Raw genomic sequence first — 15409 nt, forward strand, 5'->3', positions numbered from 1 at the left:
GGCTGTGTACAGCGGCACTCTGGGAGAGGCATTGTATATGCGTTGCAAGGAGGAAGACTGTTGGGTCGTAGGCAGTGGCGTCACTAGGGGGGTGCGGGGGGTGCGGTCCGCACCGTGTGAACGACGGAAGGGGTGACGCGCCGCACCAATACTGCCGCTTCCTCCCGTTCTCTGCGGCACGATGACGCCAAAAACAACATGAGGAGCCTTTTGCGAGGGCACATTATTTTTATTTCTGATTGTGGTGTAATATGTTTATTTATCGTGAATCGCCTGGTACGGAAAGGTATCCGTTAACGGGGGCATGGGGTGGGGGGCGGGGTGACGTAAAGAGCTCCCGCACCGAGTGACGCGTACCCTAGCGACGCCACTGGTCGTAGGTAGGTTAAAGGCGCGTATGCAGCCCTGTGCTCCGCAGAAAGGCGAGGAGTCCTTGCTGGACGATGTCTCAGTGAACTCGGCTTCCCATAGAGTAGATTATGTCTACCAAGGAGGGCTCCGAGGAGACCATAGAGCGGAGCGTCTTGGACAGAGGTGGGCGTTTGTCCTCACTAGCCTCGCCCTCACCTCAATTTTCTGGGAGAAAAATTTTCCTCACCTCACCTCACCTCAAAAATGTTTTGCGAAATTTTTCCTGATCTCACCTCACCTGAATTTTTCTTGAAACATTTTCCTCACCTCACCTCAAAAATTTTTTTCCGAAATTTTCCTCACCTCACCTTAATTTTTTAAAGCTATTTGTGTATTCGATGCGCGTTGGCTTTGAGTGACTACCAATGTAAATGCATATACCTCAAGCGTGAGTGCATACAGGGTGCGGCACGAAACGTGTCATTTGACCATTATAAGAAAACGGCTGAACGGAAAAATATGGGGTAAACAACTTTCTTCTGGACATTTAGTTTGTCACCAAATACAAATAGTTTCATCAATTTGCCATTGAAATACATTTTCGAAATTGAACTCATTAAATTGCTTAGTCAATGTAACGTTCTTCTTTTTTTTTTTTTTTTCTTCTTGCTGGAGGATTTGGCCTAGCCAATCACAGAAAACGCTTCGTGGAACGATTGTTATACCGATAAAAGTTGCGGGGAAATTGAGGTTCAATTGCGGGTATGCGAATGGCGCGCAAAGTCGGGCGTCAGATCAGCGGCGAGAGAGGAGGGCAGTCCCCGCCCAGATGAGAAACAGAAGCTGCGGAAAGAAGGAAAGATATCCCGTGTACGCGCTGGAAAAGTTTTCATAAAGTGTGGGTTCATAAATTTTTCCTCGCCTCACCTCAAAAAATTTTCCCATAGTTTTCCTCACCTCACCTAAAAAAATTGAAAATCTCCTCACCTCACCTCACCTCAAAATTAAAAAAAAAGATTTTCCTCACCTCACGTCACCTCAAATTTTTAAAAAATGTTTTCCTCACCTCACCTCAAACATCACCAGAGAAATTGGCCCTCACCTCATCTCACCTCAAATATTGTGAGGTGAGGGTGAGGAAACCCTCACCCTCGCATGCCCTCGTGAGGGTGCCCACCTCTGGCTCTTGGACAATTTGCGGCACTCTTCCGAGCACCGTGCCTCCGAGTAACCATCGCAGCTCATTATGATATGTGCTAATGGCTCAGATGTGTTGCAGGTGCACCTGGGGTGGTTTGCGCTGTCCCATTTGTACTGCAGCGCGCGAATCCTTGCGCTGGTCTTGCGGACACGCAGTAGCAGTGAGAGGAGTCGTCCATGCTTATGCCCCAAGAGACTGCCGGAGGTGTTGCTTTGCAGGAGAGGTTGTCCTCAGTTGTGGGTTCGTCGGTGTGGAATGACCAGATGTGGGTCCTTATGGCCTATCGGCAGATGTATTGGCTAGGAGGAGTCCTGAAGACCGTCGTGGTATGGGCTGCCTCTTTCGCAAGTCGGTCAGCTTGTTCGTTTCCCGGCACGCCTTTGTGTGAAGGTAGCCACTGGAGCGCAACGGTACTGCCTTTGCTTGCATTTGTGTGTGGGCCCTGCTAGCGGTGAGACAACGTTTATAGTCATGCGAAACGCGGTAAATGGCTGTTTTCTATCCTGTGGGAATCTCCACGTTCGTAGATAACCTCTTGGAGAGTGCGCCCAGAGCCTGGGAAATGGCGGAGAGCTCTGTTTCCGCCGAAGGGAGGACACCCACTATGCCTTCGGCAAATGTTTGTCACTGTCTGTCGTGATATGACAAGCAAATGCCCTCATTCCCTTAGGCTTATTGACAAAGGCGTCTGTGTAGACATGCAAGTAGCCGCCGTACCCCAAGAACACACACGGTCCTCAGGATGTCCCCACAGTGTCATCGTGTCCTCGTCCTTCGAGGTGTATCCGCAGAACGTCCTGAGGATGACACTCAGGGACTGTCCGTGAAGAGTCATTCAGGTACGTCCTGTGCCAGTCCCTGTGGGTAGCTACCGGGACGAGAAATATTACTTTGTTTAGTTTACCTCCTCAGACTCCCTGAACACATTTGTTGTGTTTTTAGGCCGATCCTTGGACTGGATTGCCATTTTTTTTAAACAAAGGGTGGTCCAGCGTAAAATTATCTGCCTCGGAAAGGACGTCTGTCTACGATACAAGGAGCATTTCTCGTGGAAAGGACAGAAATGCGCGATTCTGTCGCACTGCTTTTGTCTTTCAAAAGTCCAACCTGAATGTCTTAAAATAAAAAGAGTAAGAAACATAGACTTTGCAGTGATTCAGAGCTTATACTTCAGTCAATTCCTCGCTTGACGTATTTTTCTTTGCGTAATCGAAAGAAACGTGGACCGTTCACCCTTCGTTTTGTGTTGCAGGCGAGGGTCGACGTAACCCTCGGACGGAGGGTCGCGTAACAAGCAGCAAATAGTAGTATCTGTTTTCGCTTCGGATGAGAATTCTAGTACCCATCCTACAGTTGGCAATACAAGAATTATAGTACCTCTCGGAGTGGGTTTTTCTATGTCTTTTATATTTCTCTCTGTTTCTTGTTTAAACCGCTGCGCTTATTGTCCGCTATGGAATGCGGTAGGAACGAACAGCTAGACTTTATTGCGGCAGTTAACCAATATGAATGGAATCCGTATGCAAATGTTTTCTGTGCATGTGCAATAAAAAAAAACGTTGATATCGGCTGAATGTGTCAGCACATAAAAAATAAAAGAAAAATAGAAAGAATGGTTCATCCTAGAAGTGCTCTGGCGCTGTTCTAAAGTTGTCCTCACTAAAGTCCCTAAATAAGCTTCGCTTCAGAGTATCGACACTGAGGTTAAAGGTAGAGCAGGAGCGCCATCTTCTTTCCGTACCACACCGGCACCCTCCCCAGTTGAGGGTCAAAGACGGCTAACATAATGCCCCCTGTGCGATAGAGAAGCGTGTATGATTGCTGTACTATAACCCATGTATTGTCAACCACAGCGCCCCGAGGATGTCAAGGTGAGCTCGAGGCCGTCAACTGCTGCTTGCAAACGACAAGAACATTTCACCCGCGCACAATAGATGGCATCGTGCGCTAAAGTGCGCGTGCACGTGGATAGCGGGGCGCGGAAACAAGATGGCGCCTGCTCGCTCTTGGAACCCAGTGTCGATACTCTGAAGCGTAGCTTATTTAGTGACTCTAGTCCCCACGTAGCGTCTGTGGATGCTCTGAGGATACCGTGGGGACGCTATATTAGTGCCAAAATGACATGTTGATGATAATTTGAGGATCAGATTCACCCTCCTGGGGATGTCACCCCCGTCCATGCATGATGCTCTTAGGATATCCCTGGGATGACAGTGTGTTGTCGCGATCCAGTCAGCGTGAAGTACCCGGGACACGCAATCAGGGACGATAGACTTTATGGGCATGCCTAGAACTTGGACCTGATAATTTATATCCACGATGTTCCATGGGGGCTTCCTATGAGAAGCAGAAAATGTCTGACTTGTAGGTTATCAAAGATTCGCAGCGTGGCTGCAAACAGACCCTGTGTACAGTCTTCGAAGCAGTGGTTTCCCTCCGTCCGTTTTTTGAAGCCGTGTTATTAGACGTTACTGAGTTGCAAGAAGTTGCAGTGGAAAAGAGGGAGCTACAGCACAGACGGCGGCGTTACGAGCTAAGGCCATGATGCCGTGGGCACTCTTCAATCCACGACGGTGTAACTGCACCAAAGCCTCCATTCCAGGTGGACTGGGATTTGCAATGGAGAATCGTTACAGAAACTGCTGTTGTTTGCTGTATGGAAATAACATTGTTGGACAGCCGGAGGCGCGGCATCCCAGGCGACGAACAAGGTGAGAGAAGTCTAACATCTCACCTTAACGTCCCTCGCACATGGAGTCCGAAACAGCCGACTGCCAATAAATAAACCTAGGGACATCTGTGCTGTGTCCTTGCCTAGGGGCGTCCATTGCGGTGTCACCAGCTTCAGACGCCGTCAGGAGTCGTGCAGATCAAGAAGCATTAGGCCTGTCTTCGTCGGTGAGCGGGATAGGCCATCGCGGTGGACATAACTGTCAACAGCTTCCAACCCCCCCCCCCCCCTCGATGGCATTTCTGGGCGCGCTGGGCTTCTTTCCATTTGTCCAGTTACACATACGTCATCGGCGTATACGGAACATCTCAGCTGGGGTAACATTGTCTGGCGAGGGTATCAGGCAGTGATGGCCAGTAGTTAACTACATGTAGTTAAACTACCTGATTGTAGTTAAAAAGTAGTTATCAACTACTTGCAGAAATGTAGTGGCGACTACTAGTTAAACTACTATTTTAAGTAGTTAACTACAGTAGTTAGGTTACTGAAGACGCCAACTACTTCCGATTTTGAGGTGCAGAGCAATTGTTTCGTGCATGCGTACTAAGTCTTCACTTTTAATGCCTGTCTAGTGAAGCCTCATTTGCTGTGAAATAATTATGCAACTTAGTTTATCGCGTAGGCACAGAAAGAATCTCGCCGCAAGCTTTGTATTTGACGATCGTAGCAATGGCTTGAGCCAAAGTTTATCATTGCTTGTGACTCATATTTAGGTGTCCAAGAACACTACAAAGGATTGGTGTTGATGGACAACGTTAAGTAGTTATAGATATAGTCAAACTACATTGCAGTAGCTAAAGAAGTATTTTTAACTACTCCCACGAAAAGTACTAGTTAAACTGCTCAATCGCAAAGTAGTTAGTAGTTATAGTTAAACTACTGTAGAAGTAGTTAGTGGCCATCACTGGTATCAGGTAAGGCTGCAGGGACTGGATTGAAAAGAATGGGTCACGGTACACTTCCTTGGGGAAGTCCGATGCTCTCTGACATGTAGGGAAACTCATGGGCGCACTCTGAAGGTTCGGCTGGATAGGAGACCGTAAATGAAAGTAGCCGCCTTCGTAGTTATGCCGCGCGCTTCAGACCGTGTTTGGCCGATGATACTGCGACACTGTCGCATGCGCTCTTGATGTCAAAGAAGACAGTTGCTGCTTTTTGTAGAAGACATTTGTTCTTACAGGCTTCCTCAACATCGGATACGAAGTTTAGTAAGGTGTCGAGGCTGCTTAGATGCAGCTCGAAACCTGTCATAGTGCGTGGCAGGGCAGGCGTTTCCAACGTTCAGAATACGCGTCTGTGAAGCGTTCTTTCGGTGAAATTCGGCAACGAGGGAGATAGGGCGGTATGACTCTAGGTTTGCAGTTGCTTTCACGCCAGGAAGGAGGAACAGACTCGCTGTTCCAGAAGTTGCAAGACGGCTTCCTTCAGAATGTTATGCGATGCTTGATGTGACGTCCCGTCGGCTCCCGGTGCAGATCTGGCATTGCGGTTTCGCAGTGCAAAGTTAAGTTTTGAGGCTGTGAAAAGGCGGTCAAGAACATGCGAAGCCGTCGACTCCTCACATTCATCACGGGGAACGTCTCTGCCTTAATTCGCCAAACATATCAGCAAAGGTTCCAACCAGTGAGACAACGGTTGTACCTTTTGCACTGCGAGTGATTGGAAGTTCGCCACACGCCAGATTTTCTTTGTCGGGGAATGATGGCTCACCAGCAGCGACGCCGAAAACGATTTCCATTGCTGACGGTAGAGGGTGTTTGTGTGTCGTCGGAAACTGGGGATATGCGTCGATATTCAGTAAGACGCCGACAGGTGCACTGTATGCGGGGGGTGCGCTGGGCTCCTGGTCTAGCTTCATCTAGACGGAAGTATTTAGGGTCGGTATTTAGGGTAGAGGAGAATTATTACATAAAGTAGCAGAAACATCGACGAACTATGAAAGACACTGCGTGATCTGAATATAATAATAATTGGGAGTGGATTTACAATGAACTGAATATGTGAACATCGGTTCTGGCGTTGAGCAGTGATTGATCGATTGGTAAAAGAAAAAGTTAGCCCCAAACTATACTCGAGACTAGTTACTCCTGGACCCGTTATTTAGTGTTCATTATATGTAAAACAAATGAAGGGAAAGGAGGGTGGGGGAGAAAGGAAAAACTATACAAATCTATACACAGCAGTGTATGTCTGCGTGCGCAGTAAATTTTGTTAAGAGTAAACGTTCCTTTATATTCCAAGGAGTATCTTTGGACCTTCCTCACAACTTATTACTATAACAATTAACGCTACTGTATATCTTAACCAGATTAGCCACGATGAACTCCTGGCGTTTAAATTCCATTAACTTCTCGAGGAATTCGTTTCTCTTTTAGGTAGCTTCGTAACTTAGAGTGACTTCCAAGTTTCTTCTTCCTTCAATTCCGGAAAGCGAAATAACGCGGCGAGTTCTGTGGCCCGCATACAGTGAATACACTCCCACCCACCACCCCCTCCGACATAAGGCGCTGCCAGCGCGATTTCTGACATGATTTTGGCCTCATGAAAAAAAGTGTGCCCCATCAAGCGTAGTTCGCAAACACAGTCTGTCAAGTCCTACACAAGTCACACAGTCAGAGAGCAAGAACACACGCATCTTCACCGATGCATCGTGCTTGTCTTACTGGAGGTTATTGTCTATTATGAAGCGTGCCGCACCACCTTTTCTCACATCAGTTGTTCTGAACTAATTATGAAAAGGTCAAGAACTAAGTAGCGCATTTCTTCGTAGCAAGTAACTTGAACGTAACTCATTACTCTTCCAAAGTAATTTGGGAACTTCAAGCTCATTTTCATAACTTGGAACTTCACAAAGTAACTTAACAAGTAACGAGTTCCATTAGGTCGAGTTACTGCCCCGTCTCTGACAGACAACGACGACAACAAATAGATGATGACGATGACATGGAGTGCTTCACACTTAGGGTGTAGCGCCCTACACCAGTACATGTGAGACATTAGATGAGTGAAAATGATGTAAAATGAGTGAAGTCATTCACAGGGCTAGGGGTCCTCGGGTGGCTGTGCTCCTCACTCCACCCTTTTATATCACCATCATCATCACTACGAGTGTTTCCTGTTGTTGTTGGCATAATTCATTTCGCAAGAACAGTTTTTTTGCACTTTAGCGTGGCCGGAATGCATAAAACCATACTCACGAACGTAATATAACCAGTCCTTGTAAGCTAGCCCGCATATAACGAACTGGGCGACAGCGAAGAAAGTTCCTACGGCAGCCATCCACAGATCTGATACGTGCAGCACCCGGGTGAAGAGAAACATGGTGGGAAAGTAGAATGCGTACGTGACCCCCGAAGACACAGCGCTCACTGTGGTGTAGTAGGCCACGCTCCAAGAGTACATCTTTCGCACAAAGTAGTAGGCCACGGTTGAGGCTGCGAGGCAATCGCAGTGCATGTATAGACTTTTCTGGACTGTATAGACCACGACCAACTAGATTATAGTGACCATGTTATAGGCACTCCTTCCCAGCACCGCATTTGGAAGCTAGCGGTGGCGCCACTCATCGGCCCGGCTATTGCTTCCTCAATTTCTGTAATACTTTGTACTTCAGCTTTCCTTAGTATTTTTGTACAAGTGGTGCTTCTTTCTCAAGCCGATTATCATCATCATTCTATACGTTTTCATAGGAGCTGTTGCTGTCGTCCCTGTCGTCTGCTACGGTAGTCGTACGCCCGCTTCTGCGCGTTCAAAATTCAAATTTCCATTGTCCAATCATGACGTAGATCCCGCGGGCCGAGGAGCAGCGCCCCTAGCGGATCGTGCGGACGGGCTCCTCATAGGGGTTGCCGATTATGACATGGTCGTTATAATCTACGAGGGGTGTTCAAGTCAAACCGGGACTTTCTGTCTCCTGAGTGTACAAATGGCTCGCGCTACTTCTTTTTCGTCATTTTCACACGCGACAGGCCTTCGCGTTCACCACGTGGTGGTCCAAAGTTTGTGCAAAGCAGAAGACACGTGCTGGACAAGATGGCCGACAACGAGGTGAGCGCGCACATCGAAGAGCGAATTGTCATGAAGTTTCTCGTGAATGAAGGCGTAAAGTCATCTGAAATTCACAGAAGACTTCAGGCTCAGTATGACCACGATACACTTAGCCGCAGCAAAGCGCTTGAGTGGTGCAAACGGTTCCGAGACGCCCGTACATCAGTGCAGGACGATCCCGGCCGGGGTGGCTCAGAGCCCAGTGTCAGAGTTCCTGAGAATATCTAAGTTTTCCATGGTTTTCTGGGACAAGGCTGGCGTTGTTTATGTTGATTTTCTGCCCAGTGGTACCACCATCAATAGCGCATATTACGGCCAGGTTCTCAGGGATGTGCATAAGGCGCTGAAGCAAAAGCGGCCGGGCCTCATCACCAAAGGTGTCCTCCTCCTACAGGACAATGCACTCCCGCATACCTCGCATCTCACGACACGCACCTTACAGGAACTTGGCTGGGAGTTGCTGCCACATCCCCCTTACAGTCCAGACCTCGCCTCCAGCGATTTCCATCTCTTCGGGCCACTGAAGGCGTTCCTTGGGGGCCGCCACTCCAGCTGCGACTACGAGGTGAAGAATGTGGTCCGATCATGGCTGCTACGCGCCGGAAAGGATTTCTACGCTGCTGGCATCCAAGCCCTCGTGAAACGGTGGGACAAGCGCATTAGTGCAGCTGGAGATTACGTTGAAAAGTAAAACTACTTTCTCGCCTGTAAGTTCATTTTACTTTTGCGAAAAATGAAAGGTCCCGGTTTGACTTGAACGCCCCTCGTAGTAGGTCGTGGTACAGACAAGCCTATAGAGCAATCTATGCAACAAAACAACCATATAGCGAGTCGCTTTCGAGAAGCCCTGTGCGGCTGGCACTGAAGAAGAACAGTTGACCCGTTCACTAATTTATCGACTAAAATTTGTCATCTAAATGTCCATTGTCACCGGTCTATGTACACGCGTCAGGCGACCGAACGTCAGGCGCCAAAAAAATTCTGCACAGTATCATACATGGGAAAACGGGACTAAAATTTGTTGACTATCTAAACTACAATAAGAGTTTAGGCAGAAACACGACAAGCTGATTTGTGAGTTTCGTTGCAGAAACTTGACGCATTTAGTTTCTCTTTTTTTCCCTCGTACTACGAGAGAGTGAAACAAGTTGGCTCCAAGTTTGACAGATATTCAAATTTCGGCAGCTTTCTTTGGTGCTCTTCTGGATTTTCTTAAATTCAGTCGACTATACAGGTGCTGTCAGATTTTACTTTTCCGATGTTGTGTCTTGTTCTATAGTGTGCGACACGATTTTGATGACGTTTTCAATACTACTCGTCTTGGCCCTCAACTGTGGGCCGGCAGTATCCTTCAAATAAATAAATATTTGGACGAAAAGTATACTCTTGAAACATATGGTAGTGGTGGTGGCGATGGAACAGCTTGCCGTAGTGGGCTTAAAACAGAGGGGGGGGGGGCGGTAATGGCAGGATCGTCTCGCCGTTGTTGGCCACACAGAAGTGGGCCAACAGAGCTTCACCGCAAGTCACGCTCTTAGCCATCCACCGTCCCGGAGTGAAATCGTTCTTCCCCGTGACTGGTTAAAAGCGCGAGGCATATGCCTTATTGTGACGCTTCTGCAGTTATGATAATCTTCACAAAACACTGACAATTTATGCAGTTACGAAAATTGTCACAAATAGGCGTATGCCCAGCGCTTTCCACAAATCAGGAATGACAACGGTATTATTCTGCGCAATGGTTGGCCTTCACCGTGCCGTGTGGTGAATCCGGGCGCCGGCTGTGCTGTCTGAGTGTTTTCCCTGGGTTTTCCTCAGACGCTTTAAGACAAATGTCGGCACAGTTCTTTGTGAAGTCGGGCCAGGACGCACGACCCCCCCTACACTCCACCCCCCCCCCTGCGATAGTCGTGACGTTGCCCGCTTGAGCGTAGCCGACGACACTCCTAAAACCAAGGTGGTGATGGTGGTGCTCATGAAAGGGCTCGCCGTTGTCGGCCTCACAGAGGTGGGCAACGTCACGACTGACGCCCTGGGAAAATGTGCGTCTTGGGCCGACTCCTAAGGGAACTGTGCCGACTTATGTCTGAAAGCGTCTGAGGACAATCCAGACTCCTATCCCCTAAACCCTAAACCAAGGGGAGGGGGTGAAAGGGCTCGCCGTTGTCGGCCTCACAGAGGTGGGCAACGTCACGACTGACGTCCTGGGGAAATGTGCGTCTTGGGCCGACTCCTAAGGGAACTGTGCCGACTTATGTCTGAAAGCGTCTGGGGACAACCCAGACTCCTATCCCCTAAACCCTAAACCAAGGGTGGGGTGAAAGGGCTCGCCGTTGTCGGCCTCACAGAGGTGGGCAACGTCACGACTGACGTCCTGGGGAAATGTGCGTCCTGGGCCGACTCCTAAGGGAACTGTGCCGACTTATCTGAAAGCGTCTGAGGACAACCCAGACGCCTATCCCCTAAACCCTAAACCAAGGGGGGGGGGGTGAAGGGGCTCGCCGTTGTCGGCCTCACAGAGGTGGGCAACGTCACGACTGACGTCCTGGGGAAATGTGCGTCCTGGGCCGACTCCTAAGGGAACTGTGCCGACATATGTCTGAAAGCGTCTGAGGACAACCCAGACTCCTATCCCCTAAACCCTAAACCAAGGGGGGGGGGTGAAAGGGCTCGCCGTTGTCGGCCTCACAGAGGTGGGCAACGTCACGACTGACGTCCTGGGGAAATGTGCGTCCTGGACCGACTCCTAAGGGAACTGTGCCGACTTATGTCTGAAAGCGTCTGAGGACAACCCAGACTCCTATCCCCTAAACCCTAAACCAAGAGGGGGTGAAAGGGCTCGCCGTTGTCCGCCTCACAGAGGTGGGCAACGTCACGACTGACGTCCTGGGGAAATGTGCGTCCTAGGCCGACTCCTAAGGGAACTGTGCCGACTTATGTCTGAAAGCGTCTGAGGACAACCCAGACTCCTATCCCCTAAACCCTAAACCAAGGGGGGGGGGGTGAAAAGGCTCGCCGTTGTCGGCCTCAGCGAGGTGGGCAACGTCACGACTGACGTCCTGGGGAAACGTGCGTCCTGGGCCGACTCCTAAGGGAACTGTGCCGACTTATGTCTGAAAGCGTCTGAGGACAACCCAGACTCCTATCCCCTAAACCCTAAACCAAGGGGGGGGGGTGAAAGGGCTCGCCGTTGTCGGCCTCACAGAGGTGGGCAACGTCACGACTGACGTCCTGGGGAAATGTGCGTCCTGGGCCGACGCCTAAGGGAACTGTGCCGACTTATGTCTGAAAGCGTCTGAGGACAACCCAGACTCCTATCCCCTAAACCCTAAACCAAGGGGGGGGGTGAAAAGGCTCGCCGTTGTCGGCCTCAGAGAGGTGGGCAACGTCACGACTGACGTCCTGGGGAAACGTGCGTCCTGGGCCGACTCCTAAGGGAACTGTGCCGACTTATGTCTGAAAGCGTCTGAGGACAACCCAGACTCCTATCCCCTAAACCCTAAACCAAGGGGGGGGGGTGAAAGGGCTCGCCGTTGTCGGCCTCACAGAGGTGGGCAACGTCACGACTGACGTCCTGGGGAAATGTGCGTCCTGGGCCGACGCCTAAGGGAACTGTGCCGACTTATGTCTGAAAGCGTCTGAGGACAACCCAGGCTCCTATCCCCTAAACCCTAAACCCAGGGGTGTGTGAAAGGGCTCGCCGTTGTCGACCTCACAGAGGTGGGCAACGTCACGACTGACGTCCTGGGGAAATGTGCGTCCTGGGCCGACTCCTAAGGGAACTGTGCCGACTTATGTCTGAAAGCGTCTGAGGACAACCCAGACTCCTATCCCCTAAACCCTAAACCAAGGGGGGGGGGGGTGAAAGGGCTCGCCGTTGTCGGCCTCACAGAGGTGGGCAACGTCACGACTGACGTCCTGGGAAATGTGCGTCCTGGGCCGACCCCTAAGGGAACTGTGCCGACATATGTCTGAAAGCGGCTGAGGACAACCCAGACTCCTATCCCCTAAACCCTAAAACCAAGGGGGGGGGGGTGAAAGGGCTCGCCGTTGTCGGCCTCACAGAGGTGGGCAACGTCACGACTGACGCCCTAGGGGAATGTGCGTCCTGGGCCGATTTCTAAGGGAACTGTGCGTGTCTGAGAGCGTCCGAGGCAAACACAGGAAAAACCCCAGACAGCACAACCGGCACCGGGATTCGAACCCGGGTACCCTAAACCAAACTTCGCCGCATAGCACGAACCCAGCCAATCGTCGTCCCGAATGACATCGCTCTCTTGGCTGATTTGTTGAAAACAAGGGGCGTACGCCTTTTTGTGGCAATTATCATAACTGAGTAAGTGTCACAAAAAAAGACAAGGCGTACGCCCCGACCTTTCCACAAATCAGGAGCGATAACGGTATCATTCTGTGCAATGGTTGGCCTTCAGTGCGCTATGTGGTGCAGCTCTGTTTTAAGTTCCATCATCGTCACCACCACCACCACCTCTGTTAATTCCACCCAATCGTCCTGGTCAATCTCCCTTAGTGTATAATATTCTTCTAGTTCACGATACTTAGTGGACCTTCTAGTTCACCATACACTCTTAGAAATGAACTTCACCACATAGCACGCTCCTAGCCAACCATCATCCCGAGTGACAACGTCCTCGCCCCAGATTTATTTAAAACGGGAGGCGGAGCCTATTCTGTGCCGTGCATAACGGGCACAAAATAGGCTCCGCCTGCCGTTTTCAACAAATCGGGGGCGAGAACGTTGTCATTCGGGATGATGGTTGGCTAGGAGCGTGCTATGTGGTGAAGTTCATTGCTAAGAGCCCTAGCCCTATCACCACCACCACCATCATTGCTAAGAGTGTATGTAGTGGCTCTCACGGCCATCTTTTGTTTTGTTGTTTTGTTTTCCTCCCTTTCTTTTTTCTCAATAAACATAGCCCCCCCCCCCCCCCCCCATCATTTGTGAGGAAGAAGAAGTAGAGCGCACGCCAAGCAGTCCCACGACACCACCATCGCTAGCCGACGATTCTCAGTATCCAATAAAGAGTGCTTGATTGACCTGACGTCACAACACGCAAGGGGCAGCTGGGGAGATCGCTGGCGCCGCGCGCAGCATTGTAAAGCTATTTTCCGTGGAAATTCGCACTTCCCAAAGGAAACAGTTCCTGAAGGTTGTATGTTCGTACCACGCGGTAAAGTATACGGGGTGTTTATTTTTATTCGTTACAGAATTTTGATTTAAAAAACTAGCAGAGCAAAATAGATGCCGTTTTTGCAATCGAGTTCTACTGCAGGGCTGACATCCTCTCGAAGAAAGTATGCAACTACAAGATGACAAGTTGTCTAAATTTTGTTAACTCTTCAATTAGGGGATTTCGGGCAAAAGCGGGAGATCAGAGTGAGGGACCATCCTAGTTGAAAGCCTTTACACGTTTAAAAAATTCCGAAACACGCACGTGCATTAAGATATCCACCCCGGAATTTTGATATGCAAATGAGCCGAAACCGAAACCGCGGTGACCTGGAACGCAGGGGGTACAGCCGTCATTTCACGTCAGATGGCCACGTGATTTGGAGCGGTGGAGATGATTGGAGTAGACGCCGACCTGTGGGCCCGATAAACCGTTTTCCCGGCCAGATACGACTCCGGGTGCGTTTTTTTATTCTACCCGGGTGACTCGGGGGTAACCCTTACTGGGCGAAAAATCGAGGGTGACGGAAGTGACGTCATAACCTACCGGCGAAAATGCAACTCTCGTCGCTCGAGGGTTACTCTGGGTACCTACACTCACTGACACTGCTCAGCAGGTGGGTAGCAGAGGGTTATGACGTCACACGACGTCAAGTGTGAGTCCCGCGTCTTCTAACTTTCGGATTCCGAGCATATTTCGGTGGCTTTAGCACGACTGTTGTTTCGTTGGATGCATGCCTTTTTCTTCCTTCGTCATCATCTTCCCCTTCGTCAAATGCGTCAAGCAGCACAAGTGCCGCAACTTCTACAATCATGTCCTCGTCAAAAACGTCGTCTGCGTCTGCCGCCATGTTCGCTGAGACGGGCGTAACTCGTAATGGGCGAAAATTTCTAAACGGGGTTACCTACCCACAGGTCACGTGACATCTCACTCGGGTCACGTGGTGCGTAACCCGGGTAGAATAAAAAAACGCACCCTTCATCGGCGAAGGTGATGCGCTTCTCAGGCGCGCTTTTTCAGTTTCGGCTCATTTGCATATCAAAATTCGGGGCTGGATACCTTAAAGGGAGACTCCGCACCAAAAACGTGTTGAGGTAACAGTGCGACGTCAATCCGTACCGTATGATATTTCAGTGAACACAATTTCACATCCCCAAGTGGCCCAGATGATAAGAAAATGAATATTTTCCTTTCGAGTGATTAGGCGCTCCTCCACGGAAAAGCAGTCCAGCAACACTGTGCTTCACCTCACCGGTATTCCTCGTGTACGGCTTTCTGTAGGTTTTGCTGTTACCGCTGGCGAATATCTTAGAGCGAAATCGAGGAAGCAGACGACTGGTCATCCACGCGACACGAAGAAGTTACAAAGCGCGTGCCCGAAAAACAGCCGGTGGCCCACACGAGACTACCGGTGACGTCACTCATGGTACAGGAGGTAAAGGGAACCTTCAGAAGTTTCGGTTTCGTTTTGAGCTTCCCAGCTCTTTTGGCAACTAACGAGTCCCCGATAGCCAAACCAACTGTATTTCTCATTTCGGAAGAACGTATCGAGCTTATTCACATAGTCATTATAATAGTTTCGGATTGTCCCGGAGTCTCCCTGTGTTTTCAGAATTTTTTTAAACATGGGATGGCTTTCAACTAGGATGGTCTCTTATTCTGATCTTCCGCTTTTGCCCGAAATCCCCTAATTAAAGATTTAATTCATGAATTTTAGGTAATTAGTGATGTTGTAGTTGCATACCTTCTTCGAGGGGATGTAAGCCTGGCCGTAGAACTCACCTGCGAAAACGGCAAAAACTATTTTGCTCTGCTAGTTTTTTAATAAAAATTCTGTAACGAGTAAAAATAAACACCCGGTATAGTAAATACGTTCCAAGTTCTTCCATG

The 15409-nt window shown here is 49.6% G+C and overlaps 1 protein-coding gene across 4 annotated transcripts in view; it reads right to left on the reverse strand.

The window, feature by feature from the left end:
• Positions 1-15409, reverse strand: part of LOC135391336 (uncharacterized) — a 41221-nt gene that overhangs the window by 11413 nt on the left and 14399 nt on the right. For all 4 annotated transcript variants that reach the window (XM_064621577.1, XM_064621578.1, XM_064621575.1 and 1 more), the window contains exon 3: positions 7481-7717. In XM_064621577.1, coding sequence (XP_064477647.1) covers positions 7481-7717 — 237 coding nt within the window. The remainder of the gene's footprint in view (positions 1-7480; positions 7718-15409) is intronic.

The sequence above is a fragment of the Ornithodoros turicata genome, chromosome 4, assembly GCF_037126465.1.
Source record: "Ornithodoros turicata isolate Travis chromosome 4, ASM3712646v1, whole genome shotgun sequence".
NCBI lineage: Eukaryota > Metazoa > Arthropoda > Arachnida > Ixodida > Argasidae > Ornithodoros > Ornithodoros turicata.